At 33.5% G+C, this 18,221-nt stretch overlaps 1 protein-coding gene across 5 annotated transcripts in view; it reads right to left on the bottom strand.

Annotated features, from left to right (window-relative positions):
* CDH18 (cadherin 18) overlaps positions 1-18,221 on the bottom strand; it is a 1,015,987-nt gene that overhangs the window by 103,222 nt on the left and 894,544 nt on the right. For all 5 annotated transcript variants that reach the window (XM_049707304.1, XM_049707305.1, XM_004276373.3 and 2 more), the window contains one exon: positions 7,446-7,699. In XM_049707304.1, coding sequence (XP_049563261.1) covers positions 7,446-7,699 — 254 coding nt within the window. The remainder of the gene's footprint in view (positions 1-7,445; positions 7,700-18,221) is intronic.

Below are 18,221 nucleotides of genomic sequence, written 5' to 3'. Positions count from 1 at the left end.
GGTTTTGAGCTTCAATTCAATCTTCCTCAACTCATTCCTTCCAGAAGATGTCAGGCATACTTATTCCCTACATATGTATCAGACTTTTATCACCCTTATGAAAGGATGTAAATTTTTTCTCTCCACTGGACTTCAAGCTGCTCTGTGTGTGTGCATTTGTTTAATTTCTTTATCCTGAGGAATATCATAATATTTGCATATAAAAGGTGCTTTAAATATCACTTTTAAAAATCAATGTACCTCCCACCTCCTTTAATTAAAAATATAGACTGCATCATTAATATCAAGTTTTAGTTTTTTAAAAAAAGTCTTATCAACGTTTATCAAATATTTCCACATCAAACTCACAGCAGGAAATATTTTTACTATCAAAAGCTGTTGGCTCCTTTTGGTAAATGGCTACATTTATAAATATCTTTATAATGTTAACTTTCAATGTAGACACATTTTCCTTATTAAGTGTCAAAAATGCTATTAAAATATGGCATTCTATGGAATGATGAAGCATCGTGGTCTTTCCTGTGCTTGGACAAATAAGCATATCAACTTCTGCTTTCATCGCTTAATTAAAGATCAATTTTCACAACTGGGTTTATGCCTATTATATCGTATACTTTGTCTATCCTGCTTCAAGCAATGTCCAGCTCTTTCTCTCAGTGTGACAGAAGGGTTCTCAACTAACAAGTTAATGTTACTGCATTCACAGTTGAAGCAGAATTGTTTAATACATACCTCTGTGCTTGGAAAATTGTTTCTCTCCAGGCATGAGTGCTGTGGCCATTATTTAAAAACTTAAGAACAATCATGCTTATATAAAAGGAAATGGAAACACTTTACAAAACATTACATAGATATCAAGGAGAATACTTATCATATTAGCTTTTGTTAAAATGGATGAGAACTAAAGAAAGTGAGAAGACAAACTTGAGAAAAAGTAGACAGATTTGTTTCAGAGTTCAGACTTTCTAGAGGCTTAGAATTATCTGAGGGTATAAATACAGGGTAAGTAAAGAGTTTTATACATTATGCAATTCTTTGATTTTGTCATAATTGAGACCAAAAAAAAACCCAAACACCTTTCTTATTATGCAAGGAAACCTTTAATTATCTCTGCATGACATATGACAATAATAAAATATTAGTCAGTGAGCACGTACTGACTATGCTAAGTACTTTCTGTCAACCTAATTTAATTCCCTCAATATATGTATGCAACATTATTATTCCTTGTTCATATATTTTATATCAAAACTCAGCAAGGTTGAATGACTGTATAAGATGACACAGTTAGTAAATCAAGTCACCAGAATTCCCACATTGGTCTTCCTGTCTTCAGAAGTGAGTCTCTAACTTGCCTTGGACAAGTTAGAATTAATTGAATGACTATTACGTGCAGGCCACTCTGCTTAGCACTTAAAGCACATAGCTTGAAACAATCTCGCAGTAACTCTGAGAGATAGATATCTGTGGTGTTCTTTCACAAATAAGGAAAAGTAATTTCCTAAAGGTTTATAGCCATGGTGGCAGAACAAGGAGTCAGAGCTGAATGTTTATTCCCAAGCCCTCATTTGTGTGTGTGTGTAGTTATACTTCCTATTGCTAAGATACCAAACATTCTCTACTTTGTGATTAAATATTTCTCTCTAAATGTTTCCAGTCAGTTATGCTTTCATCTGTTAAGTCAAATGGAAAAAACTCATCTGTGTGGTCACCAATATATTCATGGAGATAGCTACATGTATGCTAAATTTGACAGAAACCCATCTGTTACTTATTCAGTTAAATAATCAGCTAAGATTATAGTTGAATTATATTAATAGAAAATAACATGGATGGGATGTGTAGCTGTGATAGTTTGTCTCTGTGGCTCCAGGAGAAGAGTGTCTCTGAATAAAGATGCCAAAAATGTGAAGTGACTAGATGGGAGCCAAGAGATAAAACTAGGGAATGAGAGCTTGCAAAATATTGGTTCCCAGGGTGGAGGTCTAGCCTGAGCTCCTGTGGTGGGAGTCCAAACCACTGGACTAAGAGAGAACCTCAGACTCCAGGGAATAATAATTGGAGTGAGGCCTCCCAGAGGACCTCATCTCAGCACAAAGACCCAGCTCTATCGAACTACCTGCAAACTCCAGTGCTGGACATCTCAGGCCAAACAACCAGTAAGACAGGAATACAGCACCACCCATTAAAAAAAAAAAAAGTTACAGACGAAGGAAAAAGGTAAAAACCTAAAAGACCAAATAAATGAAGGCAAAATAGGCAACCTACCTGAAAAAGAATTAAGAGTAATGATAGTAAAGATGATCCAAAATCTCAGAAACAGAATGGAGAAAATACAAGAAACATTTAACAAGCATCTAGAATAACTAAAGAGGAAACAAAGTGATGAACGACACAATTACTGAAATTAAAAATACTCTAGAAGGAATCAATATCAGAATAACTGAGGTAGAAGAACAGATAAGTGAACTGGAAGATAAAATGGTGGAAATAACTGCCAGGGAGCAGAATAAAGAAAAAAGAATGAAAAGAATTGAGGACAGTCACAGAGACTTCCAGGACAACATTAAATGCACCAACATGCAAATTATAGGGGTCCAAGAAGAAGAAGAGAAAAAGAAAGAGTTTGAGAAAATATTTGAAGAGATTATAGTGGAAAACTTTCCTAACATGGGAAAATAAATGGTCAATCAAGTCCAAGAAGAACAGAGAGTACAATACAGGATAAACCCAAAGAGAAACACACTGAGACCCACATTAATCAAAGAATCAAAAAGTAAATACAAAGAAAAAAATATTAAAAGCAGCAATGGGAAAAGCAAAAAATAACGTACACGGGAATCCCTATAAGGTTAATAGCTGATTTTTCAGCAGTAATTCTGCAAGCCAGAAGGGAGTGGCAAGACATATTTAAAGTGATGAAAGGGAAAAACCTAAACCAAGATTAATATACCCAGCAAGGATCTCATTCAGATTTGATGGAGAAATTAAAACTTTTAGATAAACAAAAGTTAAGAGAATTCTGCACCACCAAACGAGCTTCACAACAAATGCTAAAGGAACTTCTCTAGGCAGGAAACACAAGAGCAGGAAAAGAACTACAATAACAAACCCAAAACAATTAAGAAAATGGTAATAGGAACATATATCTTGATAATAACTTTAAATATAAATGGACTAAATGCTCCAACCAAAAGACATAGACTGGCTGAATGGATACAGAAACAAGACCTGAATATATGCTATCTACAACAGACCCACTTCAGACCTAGAGACCCACACAAACTGAAAGTGAGGGGATGAAAAAAGATATTGCATACAAATGGAAATCAACAAAAAGCTGGAGTAGCAATTCTCATATCAGACAAAGTAGACTTTAAAATAAAGACTATTATAAGAGACAAAGAATGTCACTACATAATGATCAAGGGATCAATGTAAGAAGAAGATATAACAATTGTAAATATTTATGCACCAAACATAGGAGCACCTCAATACATATGGCAAATGTTAACAGCCATAAAAGGGAAAATTGACATTAGCACAATAACAGTAGGGGACTTTAACATCCCACTTTAACCAATGGACATATCAGCCAAAATGAAAATAAATAAGGAAACACAAGCTTTAAATGATACATTAAAAAAGATGGACTTAACTGCTATTTATAGGACATTCCATCCAGAAAAAACTGACTACACTTTCTTCTCAAGTGCTCATAGAACATTCTCCAGGATAGATCATATTTTGGGCCACAAATCAAGCCTTGGTAAATTTAAGAAAATTGAAATCTTATCAAGTATCATTTCTGACCACAACACTATGAGACTAAATATCAGATACAGGAAAAAAAAAACTGCAAAAAATACAAAGACATGGAGGCTAAACAATACATTACTAAATAACCAAGAGATCACTGAAGAAATCAAAGAGAAAAAAAAAAAAAACATACCTAGAAACAAATGACAATGAAAACACGATGACCCAAAATCTATGCAATGCAGCAAAAGCAGTCCTAAGAGGGAAGTTTATAGCAATACAATCCTATCTCAAGAAACAAGAAAAATCTCACACAAACCACCTAAACTTACACCTAAAGCATTTAGAGAAAGAAGAACAAAACATTCCCAGAGTTAGCAGAGGAAAGAAATCATGAAGATTGGATCAGAAATAAATGAAAATGAAATAAAGGAAACAATAGCAAAGATCAATAAAATAAAAGATGGTTATTTGAGAAGAAAAACAAAATTGATAAACCATTAGCCAGACTCATCAAGAAAAAAAGGGAGAAGACTCAAATCAACAGAATTAGAAATGAAAAAGGAGAAGTAACAACTGACACTGCAGAAATACAAAGGATCATGAGATTACTACAAGCAACTCTATGCCAATAAAATGGACAACCTGAAAGAAATGGACAAATTCTTAGAAAAACACAACCTTCTGAGACTGAACTAGGAAGAAATAGAAAATATAAACAGACTGACCACAAGCACTGAAATTGAAATTGTGATTAAAAACCTTCCAACAAACAAAAGCCCAGGAACAGCTGACTTCACAGGTGAATTTTACTAAACATTTAGAGAAGAACTAACACCTATCCCTCTCAAACTCTTCCAAAATATAGCAGAGGGAGGAACACTCCCAAACTCATTCTACAAGGCAACATCACCCTGACACCAAAACCAGACAAAGATGTTACAAAAAAAGAAAACTACAGGTCAGTATCTCTGATGAATATGGATGCAAAAATCCTCAACAAAATACTGGCAAACAGAATCCAACAGCACATTAAAAGGATCATACACCATGATCAAGTGGGGTTTACCCCAGGAATGTAAGGATACTCCAATATATGCAAGTCAATTAATGTGATACACTATATTAATAAATTGAAGGATTAAAACCATAGGATAATCTCAATAGATGAAGAAAAAACTTTTGACAAAATTCAACACTGATTTATGATTAAAACACTCCAGAAAGTAGGCATAGAGGGAATCTACCTCAACATAATAAAGGCCATATATGACAAACCCACAGCCAACATCGTTCTCCATGGTGAAAAACTGAAACCATTTCCTCTAAGATCAGGAACAAGACAAGGTTGCCTACTCTCACCACTATTATTCAACATAGAATTGGAAGTTGTAGCCACAGGAATCAGAGAAGAAAAAGAAATAAAAGGAAACCAAATTGTAAAAGAAGAAGTAAAACTGACACTGTTTGAAAATGACATGATATGATACATAGAGAATTCTAAAGATGCTACCAGAAAACTACTAGAGCTAATCAATGAATTTGGTAGAGTAGCAGGATACAAAATTAATGCATTGAAATCTCTGGCATTCCTATACACTAATGATGAAAAATCTGAAAGAGAAATTAAGGAAACACTCCCATTTACCATTGCAACAAAAAGAATAAAATACCTAGGAATAAACCTACCTAGGGAGACAAAAACCTGTAGGCAGAAAACTATAAGATACTGATGAAAGAAATTAAAGATGATACAAACAGATGGAGAGATATACCATGTTCTTGGATTGGAAGAATCAACATTTTGAAAATGACTATACTACCCAAAGCAATCTACAGATTCAATGCAATGCCTATCAAACTACCAATGGCATTTTTTACAGAACTAGAACGAAACATTTCATAGTTTGTATGGAAACACAAAAGACCCCGAATAGCCAAAGCAATCTTGAGAAAGAAAACAGAGCTGGAGGAATCAGGCTCCCTGACTTCAGACTATACTACAAAGCTACAGTAATCAAGACAGTATGGCACTTGCTCAAAAACAGAAATATAGATCAATGGAACAGGATAGAAAGCCGAGACATAAACCCAAGCACATATGGTCACCTTATCTTTGATAAAGGAGGCAAGAGTATACAAGGGAGAAAAGACAGCCTCTTCAATAAGTGGTGCTGGGAGAACTGGACAGCTACATGTAAAAGACAGAAATTAGAACACTCCATAACACCATACACAAAAATAAACTCAAAATGGATTAAAGACCTAAATATAAGGCCAGACAATAAAAAGTACTTACAGGAAAACATAGGCAGAATACTCTATGTTATAAATCACAGCAAGATCCATTTTGACCCACCTCCTAGAGAAATGGTAATAAAAACAAAAATATACAATTGGGACCTAATGAAACAAAAGCTTTTGCACAGCAAAGGAAACCATAAACAAGATGAAAAGACAACCCTCAGAATGGGATAAAATATTTGCAAATGAAGTAAGTGACAAAGGATTAATCTCAAAATATGCAAGCAGCTCATGCAGCTCAATATCAAAACAACAAACAACCCAATACAAAAATGGGCAGAAGACCTAAATAGACATTTCTCCAAAGAAGATATACAAATTGCCAACAAACACATGAAAAGATGCCCAACACCACTAATTATTAGAGAAATGCAAATCAAAACTACAATGAGGTATCACCTCACACCAGTCAGAATGGCCATCATCAAAATATCTAGAAACAATAAATGCTGGAGAGGATGTGGAGAAAAGGGACCCCTCTTGCACTGTTGGTGGGAATGTAAATTGATACAGCCACTGTGGAGAACAGTATGGAGGTTCCTTAAAAAACTAAAAATAGAACTACCTTATGAGCCCACAATCCCACTACTGGGCATATACTCTGAGAAAACCATAATTCAAAAAGAGTCATGTACCACAATGTTCATTGCGATCTATTTACAATAGCCAGGACATGGAAGCACCCTAAGTGTCCATCAACAGATGAATGGATAAAGAAGATGTGGCACATATATAAAATGGAATATTATTCAGCCATAAAAAGGAACAAAAGTGAGTTATTTGTAATGAAGTGGATGAACCTAGAGTCTATCATTCAGAGTGAAGTAAGTCAGAAAGAGTAAAACAATTACTGTATGCTAACACATATATATGGAATCTAAAAAAAAAAAAAGGTTCTGATGAACCTAGGGGCAGGACAGGAATAAAGACGCAGATGTAGAGAATGGACTTGATGACATGGGGAGGGGGAAGAGTAAGCTCAGACGAAGTGAGAGAGTGGCAGTGACATATATACACTACCAAATGTAAAATAAATAGCTAGTGGGAAGCAGCTGCATAGCACAGGGAGATCAGCTGGGTGCTTTGCAACCACCTAGAGGGGTGGGATAATGAGGGTAGGAGGGAGATGCAAGAGGGAGGGGATATGGGGATATACGTATGCATATAGCCAATTCACTTTTTTATACAGCAGAAACAAACACACCATTGTAAAGCAATCATACTCCAATAAAGTTGTTAAAAAAAAAGAATACAATGGTATATATGCAAAAAAAAGAAAATAACATAGAAAATAAATATTTTAAATATTATTTAATTCATTTTAAATTACTGTGAGAGTCAATAAAATCTGTATATGTCTAAAAGATGGAAGTATACCATACCTTATTAAGCTGTTAGCACTGTCGGGATCTTGTGCCAAAACTGTGCCAACAACAGTCCCAATCTTGGCATTTTCATAGACTTCCATGACATAGGAAGGCATGGAAAATAGTGGTGGTTCATCTACATCCCCAACAATGATCTTCAGCATGGTAGCATCTTTAAAAGGACCCAAGTGAGAAAAGCGAAAATCAAGATGTGTATTGGCTCCTTCTATGTTGAGGGTATATGACTTCTTTTTCTCATAGTTCAGTGGCTGTGGGAAAAAAAATAAGATTTCCAATATTATGACTACCATCACCTGTTAAACAAATATTTTATTTTCCTTTTTTTGAAACAAACAAACAAACAAGAATAGGTTTAGGTCAATCTACTTGCATTTATAAAGAAACTATGAAGTTTATCTTAACAGTGACACCTAAAGCAGAAATCATGGAAACTCAAGTCTGAATCAATTGATTTTTCAGAACCATAAATATGATGATAACTAGCAACAAAAGGAAATTTCCCACAGTCAAACAAATATTGATTTTTGCAGACTCATTCTTAGTCTCCTCTGGTAACTTCTTTCTATCTCCTCTTCAGCTTAAATTATTAATGTTTAAAATATTTGCTACTAATTTGAGAAATTTAAAAAATACATTTTTTATTTTGCATTTAAACAATTTATCTCATATCATTGATTTTTATCTATTATCATCTTATTTTCATCTTGCTGGTTTTAAACTTGGTATCTTATTTTAAAATTGGATAAATGTTTACATTTTCAGTGCAACAATATTTTCTTGAAATTTTAGCAGAAGATTTTATACAGACTTTTGAATTTCATTTTTGTTGTTTTAATTGTATTATTTTTTTAATTTCTTTTTTGCTGCTAATACCATTTCATGTATTAGTTTTGTTTTTTATTCCCTTTATTATTATGTTTTGATCAACTTTATTTTTTATTACAGTATTCTGTTCATTTTTAGTTTTACTTTTTAGGTTTGAATTTACATTAATACTTTGCATTATGTTTTATTTTTTTCTTATTTTTTAAATCACCCAGCCAATTTTTTTTCTATTAATCATATATGTCAGGAGTCATGAATTTGGCTTAGCATACAATAATGAATAAAAATAAGGTCAGTCTAGTGTTTTGTCCCAGGGAATATATGGTCTATTATAAGATTTATAGACATTCATAGCACTGTACATTTAGTGTTCTAAGACATAGTAGGTATTATGAAAATAATAAGGATACAAACATAGATACAGAAGTGTGTGAGCAGGTAGGTAATATTTGCAAGAGGAAGTACCTTTTTAGGTAAGAACTGAAGGTTTTGAAAGTGTTAAACATGACGCACATAGGCTCTGTGACATAAAATGAGCTTAGATTTAGGATTAGCCACATCAAAAGTCTCCATGTTGATGCTAGTGCAGGTGATACAGATATCAGCCTTTATTTTGAGCATTGTGAATTACCTATAGATTAACACCTATGAAAAGAAACAATAGATATTTTTTCATCCCTATTTCTGCCACTGATTTTTCAGTAGCCTGCTTCAATCTTGCAGCCTTCTTTCTTGGCAGGATCAAAGTATGATCATTCCCTATGGAGGAACTCAGATATTTTCCTTTACCCTAAGAGCCAAGGAGAATTTGTAGAGTATCCTTAACGGGATCTTATAAACAGAAGATCAGTCCTACTGATGATTATTTCCCTTATTTTTTCTGAATTGCCTTAGAAAATTGGCCTTTCCAAAGACTGGAGATTGCATAGAAGGAAAAACAAACATTTAATTTCCAAACCAGATACTAAGAACCTAGAATACTTCTCAGGGCCATGGATGAGACTGGGTCATTACAATATTTTACAAGTGTTTATAAGACAAAATAAAATTTTAAATAATGTTAAAACTAAAATTCTTAAATATGAACCATATATATGATACATATACATTTATATATGGTGCAGATATTATGTATTTTAGATTTATATACTTTAAAGAAGGGATAATTGATCTGAAGTTTATAACCCACCAAGTGGGATTCATTTCCTTCTCAGGGAATTAAAACTAGAAATGAATTGCCAAAGTAACTAACATCCATCTTGTTTGGCAGATTGTATTACTTTCAGTTGGACCCACAGATTTATTGTACTTCTTTCCTTGACTCCTCTCTCCTTAACATTAGTAAATAAGAATGTCTTGGGCTAATTCAAGAAGTCTCATCCAAATTTAAATCACCTGTTCTAGAAATGGTACACACTTTCTGCCTATCAAGAATTAGGTGCACAACAACTACTGAGCCCATGTGCTGCAACTACTGAAGCCCGCGCGCCTAGAGCCAGTGCTCGGCAACAAGAGAAGCCACCGCAATGAGAAGCCCACACACTGCAACGAAGAGTAGCTTCCTCTTGACACAACTAGAGAAAGCCTGTGTGCAGCAACAAAGACCTAACGCAGCCAAAAATAAATATAAAATAAATTAAAAAAAAAAAAAAAGAATTAGGTGCACAGGTGTGGTCTCCTTGGTGCAGAGGAACATGGACTGTCAGAATCCAGGCATTTTGCTCATGGAAAGCAACACCCTTGGCAGGTTTACTACTTGTTTAAGATCAGTGTAATTTTTTAGACTCAATCTGCTGCATCTGGTAGACTATAATGACTAAGGTTCATTGAGAGTCAGAAAGACTCAAAATGAAATTTGTGGGGATATTTTTGGCCACCTCTACCCCATCAAATATTATTATCAAGCTGTGCATCCAATATGACAGGCATCTCTTTTTCCATTTTTAGCAGGTCCCCTGGCAAGTTAGATGTCATTTATCTTAACACTCACCTACCTACTGCAAAGGTACAGGCTGTTTATGTGAACTCATGGTTTCATGTTTATGATTATCTCATGTATATTTAACTACCCCAAGAGAAGGATAATCATTTTGGAGGACTTGTTTTTCAGGCAGATGGATGGATAGGACCCATTTCGAGTCACTAAGGAAAGAGAAGTATTATTTCAGGTTGGGACAGGAATTTAGAAGCAGATGAATTAATGTAGATGGAAATATTTTTAACAATCTCATTTATGAAGAAAACATGGTAGTGCTAAATTGCAAGTATAGAAAAACTGGGAAGAAATTACACTATTTATTCTTGGAGATTGCAGGATTTTATATACAATATAAACTATGTTAATTCTTTGTTTTGTATTAAAACTACAATAGTACATAGAGATTGGATTAGGATTATAATCGTTATTTTTCCTCTTACTGTAAATCCTGGTAAAGCTTTCCAAATACTTACCATTCATACATTGTAAAGAGATATTCCAGTAATTTCATAGTAATATTTTGCTCCTGGGAAACTAGTTAGAACTCTGTGGTTTTCACCTTCCATAGTTACCAGCAGATTGTTTTATTACCTAAAATAGTCTATCAAAAACAGTATACCAAGAACAGTGAGACCTATTCATCTAAAACCTGGTTTTGATGAAAAGGTGGAGGAAAAAAATTAAAAGAAAATGTACTCAGGTTATCAGAGTACCAAGAAGGCAAAAAACATGAAATGTCTGGCTGTGAGTTTACATAACACAAAACATACCCTTCTCCTGTCTTAAAACAAAACAAAACAAAAATGGATACAGAATAACTCCATAAACATGAGGCACAGTAGGAGCTTGATAAGGGTGATTATAGAGCCAGAGATTGTTTATGAGCATAATAAATAGTTTTTTCCAGATATACTATATTAAAATTTCAACTGCCCATGCTTGTAGGTTTTTTGGGCTGGATTCTCACAATAATCATTTGGATTGAACAGATGATTAAAACAATCAAGCTGAAAAAAAGAACTGTGGAAAGAGTTATTCCCTTTTGAGCTACTTGAAGACTCTTGGAAAGAATAGTCTCCAGTCTTTGATAATGTTCACCATTATTTACTCCATAAATCTGGTCTCACCAAGATATTTGGTGTGGCGGGGTGAGTGTTTACAATTTGAACATAGTTTATCCCATTTAACAAAATTTCAGAACTATGCCAAGTTTCCTTTTCTTTTTTTTGAAAACTGCAAATTTGGATTAAGAGTTCAGTGTTTAAGACAAGAAGTAGATGAGCCTAAGATAAAGGTGTTCTCCTGGAGTTTACTAACATAATATTAATGTTAGAGAGAAATATTGGAGGAACACCATCAGATTCTTTATTCATTTTTATAGAATTTGTTTTGGGTTTAGTTCCCTGGACAAGTCTCACCTGTGGTCCAAGTTCTGAGAGTCAAAAAACAAAGCTACCAACTCATTGATGCTCATAGTTAACAAATGCTATGATTATTGTTGTCAAATTTAGTAAATTAAAATTATTTTTAATAACATATGTGTCAGTTATCACATAGGATATACTTATACTAGGAAACTGTCATTTATCTGAAATGAGAAATTAACTAGTTAACTTCAATTTTAATTTTTTTAATGTGTTTATTCTGGTGTAATTTTAACTTCCCCAGGCAGTGGGGCTCCTCTTACTTTTCTTTAGTTACTGTTAATGTCCTAATGCAGTTCACTGTCACTGAATTGACTCCAATTTTCATCTTACGTTTTAGTTTCTTAATTTTATCCTATTACTCCTAGTAATTACTTTCACATATCATTGCTCTCTCTAACTTTTAAAATCATAATTTTCCCTCTTTAATATGAACACATTTCATATTCCTGTAGATAAGTTATCATCTTTCTAGCCAGATTTACATATTTGGAACATGTTAATTGTTTCTCATTAATCACTTCTACTATTCATTAAATCACACTAATATATTCCTCCTCTGGAACTATATAACCATTATAAATAGATGGATACTGAAAACAGCATTTAGTCAAGTTGCTCTATGACTCAATTCTTCTTGGAGTTTAAGAAAGTCTTAAAATTCTGTTTTCCTAAATAATAAGAGAAGAGACTCCATAGGACCTCTCCTTGGTCCAGTTTCTATATTGCATCATCATCCAGGTTTTCCATTGCAGGAATGGGAGGATAATAATAGGACAGATACCAACATTTTAATACATGAAAAAATGTCACTTCAATTATGCAAAAAATGGCCAAATCCTGGAATAGTGACTGATATTATTATTAATTATTGTTTCCTGAAAAATGGCATATCTTAAATGATAGTAGTTTGCCAAAAACATAAGAAAAATTGCATGAAGTTGAATGTTTCATCAGCTAGGCTTTCTTATTATGCCATGATTCGTGGTCCTTGTCAAAGTCCTCTCCTGGATGGTGGACATTCTGCGAAGACTGGAACACATGTATAAGCTATATTATAAATTTCTCTATGCAGAAGAGTGTCATGATCATTTAATGTGTATAATTCCAAGGTTATTGATACAAATAAATCTTACAGATTTGCTCACTGTCACTTGAAGACTGGAGAAATGAATGAAAATATTTTAAATATTTTAAAATATTTTAAATAACACATACATAATATATATGAAGTATATTTATATATTCTATATTATATTATTTATATATATTTACATACTAACACATATACATATGTGTGGATATTTCAATAGCCCCACACATATGCAAATTTACCAATAACACATGGGTGTGGATAGCTTAACTCAACAGGCTGTTTCAACTAGTACGCTAAATTATATTGTAGGAATATGTGTTAAAAACTGTTAATTGATGTTCAAAATAGTTTCAGTGGATCTATCACTCCATGGTCATGCCTATAGATGAAGAGTCAGAACAAAAGTTTGCCCAAAGCAGTCCTCTGTCAAAAGGTATTATAAATATAGTGATAGATTTCACTGAATTGAAAGTTGGACTTTCCTCTTCAGCTTCTGGCTAAGCAGGAGAACCACTTTCCAGATATTAGAATCTTATAAGAATAAAAATAGTAGCTTGGCTGATTTTTTAAGTAATAAAATCTCTAATGAATGTTTAGTTTTTGTAAATAGTTCATTAGCGTTAGAAACCTATTTCTTCTTATATACAAAGTGTGCACATGTGTTTGCCTGTGTGTGCATTTATAATAAGTTGGGATGCCTTATTTTTTTATTGCACATTGTGGTTCATAGTCCCCAAACTTTACAGCCCAATAGCAAAGAAAGTCCTGGTTCCTATTCTGTCACTCAACGCAAGTCAAAGAAATGATAAAGAAAAATTCAATAAGTGCAATCCACTAAAAAATTTAGAATGTGGCTATTTGGAATGGACCTAGTATGGTTATAGCTGGAAACATTTCATATATTTTCTCTTAGGATTAATTTAAACTTTAAAAATACTTATATAACATTTTATGTTTACTCTCACCATCCATCTCTGATCCTTTGTTAAATAAAGTGGTATAAAGATCTTTTACACACTGCAGTATAAAAATTTTAAAAATACAAGGTACCCAGTTGCAAAAATGTTTAACAACTACTGTGGACATACATACACTTGTAGCACACACAGGTACACATTAATGGAAATTATCAGTACATTCATAATGAATAATTAGAATAAGTTCTTTCTACTCTATTAGATCTAGCAGATTTAAGAGGGATATGGAATTGCTGTGTTTTCTACAGTGAAAAATTAGTGAAATGCCTACCTTGATACATAAAACAGAGAAGATAATTCAAAGAAAGTATTTGTGACTGAAACATCCCTGGAAATGTTGCACTGCAAAGACAAAATTAAACTTGAACTTTGATAAAAATCTTTTACAGAAGACGGGGGGGAAGTAGATCACCAAGAGCCATGAGTGACAGCATGTTCATGTGATACCAAAGGGGGAGGGGTGTGGGGAGGGATAAATTAGGAGGATGGAATTAACATATACACACTACTATATATAACAGATAACCAACAAGGACCTACTTTATAGCACAGGGAACTATACTCAATATTTTGTAATAACCTATAAGGGAAAAAAATCTGAAAAAGGAGATAGATAGATAGATATAGATATATAGGAATCACTGTGCTGTACACCTGAAATTAACACAACATTGTAAATCAACTATGCTTCAATAAGAAAATATTGACATCATTCAAAAAAATATACACAGGATGTGTCATTCTTTGTGTGATTATAGGTGATTTGGATAACATGAAATAAAGGAGGGCAGTAAAATAACCACATGGAGAGGTCTAGAAAGTGTAATTAAAATTTGGTGCAAATAGAAAAAGAAAGGAAGACAAGAAATGTAGATATTGAGGTATTATTGTACTTTTTTATGGTAACTTTTGTTTTTATTTTTTTATTTTTAAAAATTAATTTTTATTGGAGTATAGTTGCTTTACAATATTGTGTTAGTTTCTACTATACAGCATGAATTAGCTATACATACACATACATATATCCCCTCTTTTTTGGATTTCCAAAAGATATTGAGGTATTATTGTACTTATTAGCCAGACACAGCCTAGAATACTATTTTACCTTATTTTATCTCTTTGTAATTATCACTTTGTAAAACGTTAAAATAAGAAAACAAGATTAAAAGACTTGAGATAATTCATAGATCTCTTAAATGGCAAGACCAAAATTTATATTTCATCTGACAGTAAAGATTGTATTTTCCACCACCCTTCATTGACTTGAAAAACCATGTTTAAGATTTTTGGCTTAAAATATTAGGCATTGTATTTGCAGTTAAATACACTTGAAGAAGAAAAGTGATACTACAGACAGTATTTGCTGAGAGTCAGGAAAGCAAATAGGATTGGAGCCTTGAATTAAAAAGAAAAATGGAACAACTGCTTATTATAAAGAAAGCAAATTGGCATATGGACCACAAGAAGAGAATCTGAGAGGTACTGCTATGAAGCCTATCCCTAGCTACAGGGTTTATGTCAGAGGAAACACATCAAGTTGCATTCATCCATATCTTTTTTTCCCCTTTCCACCCAGTCAGGCTCCATTAAACAATAAATGAAAGTTATCAAAGTGTATTTACAACGTACCACACCATGGACTGGTGAATTCAACTTGGCAATTTTCTGATGAAGGCATGATATGGACAGGAATGTGCAGATGCTCCTGAAAGCTGATTTATAGAGCAGTGCTGATTTTGATCTTTGGGAAGATTAGCTGTTCTGCCTTGCTGACTAAAGTGAGCTGCCTCAGAGATTAAATAAGGAACAGGTTTGAAAGGACTGTTTTTTCTGTTCCCTGCCATCTGAATGAATGCCTCTTAAAGGTTAAAATCCACAGAGTTATACAGTTTAGTTTCCAAATTGTAATTATTTATAACATAAAATATACAGCAATGGAATAACTCTAAAACTGATAATCCTAATCTGAAGGATTAAGAAAATAGATCAATGCAAACATTAATGCATTTTAGAGGAAGTGTAGACTACATTAGAAAATAAATTCAGGAAAAAAATAGAAAGATAATTTGGACTCATTATCAAGGTTATTTTCAGTACATAGTCATTACCATTTATGTAATTGAAACACTTACCTTGAAAATACCTATTGAGTATGTGTATATGTGTATGCAATATAGAGAATGTTAACTACATATATGTGCACACATATGCACATATACCATTTTGCCTTCATTTTTCACAAACAGCATCAAATTAATTGAGGCCATGCAGGGTGGTAAGATCCCCATTGTCCTTAACCCCACAATCTATACTTGTATTTTGGATTATGTGTGTATTCACATCATCCACCACTACCCTCACATTTGTAAACATGATATAAATTCCTACTTTATAAGGACAATAGTTCTCAATAGGCAAGGATCACCCTGCTACCCACACCCCACACATATTCCAGCTAAATCATTGCAAACTTATCTGCAAACATTTATTTCTTCCTCCTGTTTGATTTTGTCAAATAAGGAGGAATATTATCATAGGTTCTTTCTTTCCACCTGTGATCGAGATCCTAAACAGGGCCATTTCTACCTCAGAGCATCTTTTGAATTCAATTACCCTCTCTTTAGTATCCCCAGTTTCTTGTCTCTATTGACCTTTTATCCATCGGCTATAAACACACTTTCAGTCTCCCACCTTACAATTAAAATCTCCATTTTATGATGTTCTCATTTATTTGCTTTTTAAAGTATCTCCCTGGCTTTACTACAAAGCTTCTTAAAGGGGATAGTGTTGTTTTTTCTTTTTTCTCCTTTTAATTTTTTTCTCCCATTTCCTTGCCTCCAATTTTCTCTCCACCACACTAAATTTGTTCTTCTCTTCATTTTAGCAAATAATAAATATATATATTTCATTCAAGTATGTAAAATGGGTAACTTTTCAGACTTTGAAGAGACAGATTCCTGAGTTCAATTTTCTGTCAATCAGTTTCTACATGGATACAATTATTTTTCTCTGTGATTCAGTTTGTTTTATTAGTGAGAATAATAATATTCCCTATATCATAATGTTCCAGTTAGATTGAAAGGAATGATAATAGGTGTACCAGCTCAATAAATATTTGGGAAAAGTTCTTAAAACTCATCCTGACACAGAGGAAACACTTCACAAATATTATCTGCTGTTACTATCTATTGTGATGATAATGATGATGCGGATGCGGATGGAGAGCTGAAAACTGCTCGTGAGAATCACCATGCCCCCTTTTGCCAAATCGAATGAATCTTTATAATCCTAAATTGTGTTTTAGTTCTAGAATCCTTCATATTTTTAATGACTATCTTCCTCCTGTTCAGCATCCCTTGGGAATTTTCAATGATAAAATTCACCTCTGTTTTTTGATATTTTCTTCAAAGACTCTATTTCTTTCCTGCCTTCTGCTTGTTTCTTAAATACTGGTGTTCCCTAGGGTTCAAGACTCATCTTTCAGAAAGAGTTATTCATCTGCTTACCTGGATTTACCTGAGTGAAGAAGCCATCCAAGGAATGAAAAGCAGACAATCCTCACTTCATTTTCTAATCCATAGTATATCCATTAATTACTCTAATGCTTATTGAATGCCTACACAATGTCAGAAAACATGCTAGACATTGGGAATGCAGTGATGAGTTAAAAAATAGTCTTGTCCTTGTGTAGTTTCTATTAACAATTAATTAGAAATACTGACATCAAATGAGACCTTATCACTTCCTGCTTAGATAGCTTCAATGGCTCTCCATTGGGTAAAATTTAACAAGGCCCTGTGTGCTCACCTATGCACTAACTCCCTCACTCTCTGCTCCAGGATCAATGAAGATTTTTAGGTCCTTACTGTACCATGTTCTACTCCATTCAGGTTCTTGTTGTGTTTTCTTTCCTCTTCCTGTAATGCTCTTTACCTAACTACCTCCTAAGTTTCTTTCAGTTCTCTGTTCAATCACTGCTGACTATCAGACAGCACCAAACACCCTAGATTTTGTTTTCCCAACAGCACTGTATAACTCTCCTTCATAGAACAGTTTTATTACCTATCTAAGAATGCATATGATATTTGATTGGTATCTCTCCGCTTCCATAGATTGGAAGCTCTATGCAAGAAGACAGTGACTTTGGTTCTGCTCAGGCTCTCATGACTCTTGTAGAGCACAGTTATGGGCACACAAGAGACACTCAAAGCTCACATATTTGTTAAATGAAGACATGGAAGTTGACTATTTTTATTAACATATTTTTGATCCAAGTTTGACAATCTCAGAAAGTTGAAAATGAGATATTTTAGGTGAAGAATCAATATTTTATATAGACCAGTGATGACTACTTCTTAAGTATTTACACACTTTAAGCTCTGCTTTGCAGGCCCCTTTTGTAACATACAAAAGGCATATTAATCCTCAATTTTAAATCAATATAAAATTGTGATTATTAGAAGAATAAAT

Source organism: Orcinus orca, chromosome 3 (genome assembly GCF_937001465.1).
Source record: "Orcinus orca chromosome 3, mOrcOrc1.1, whole genome shotgun sequence".
In the NCBI taxonomy this organism is placed as follows: Eukaryota; Metazoa; Chordata; class Mammalia; order Artiodactyla; family Delphinidae; genus Orcinus; species Orcinus orca.
Note: the sequence above shows the minus strand (reverse complement) of the source record. Positions and strands in the feature narration are given on the sequence as shown.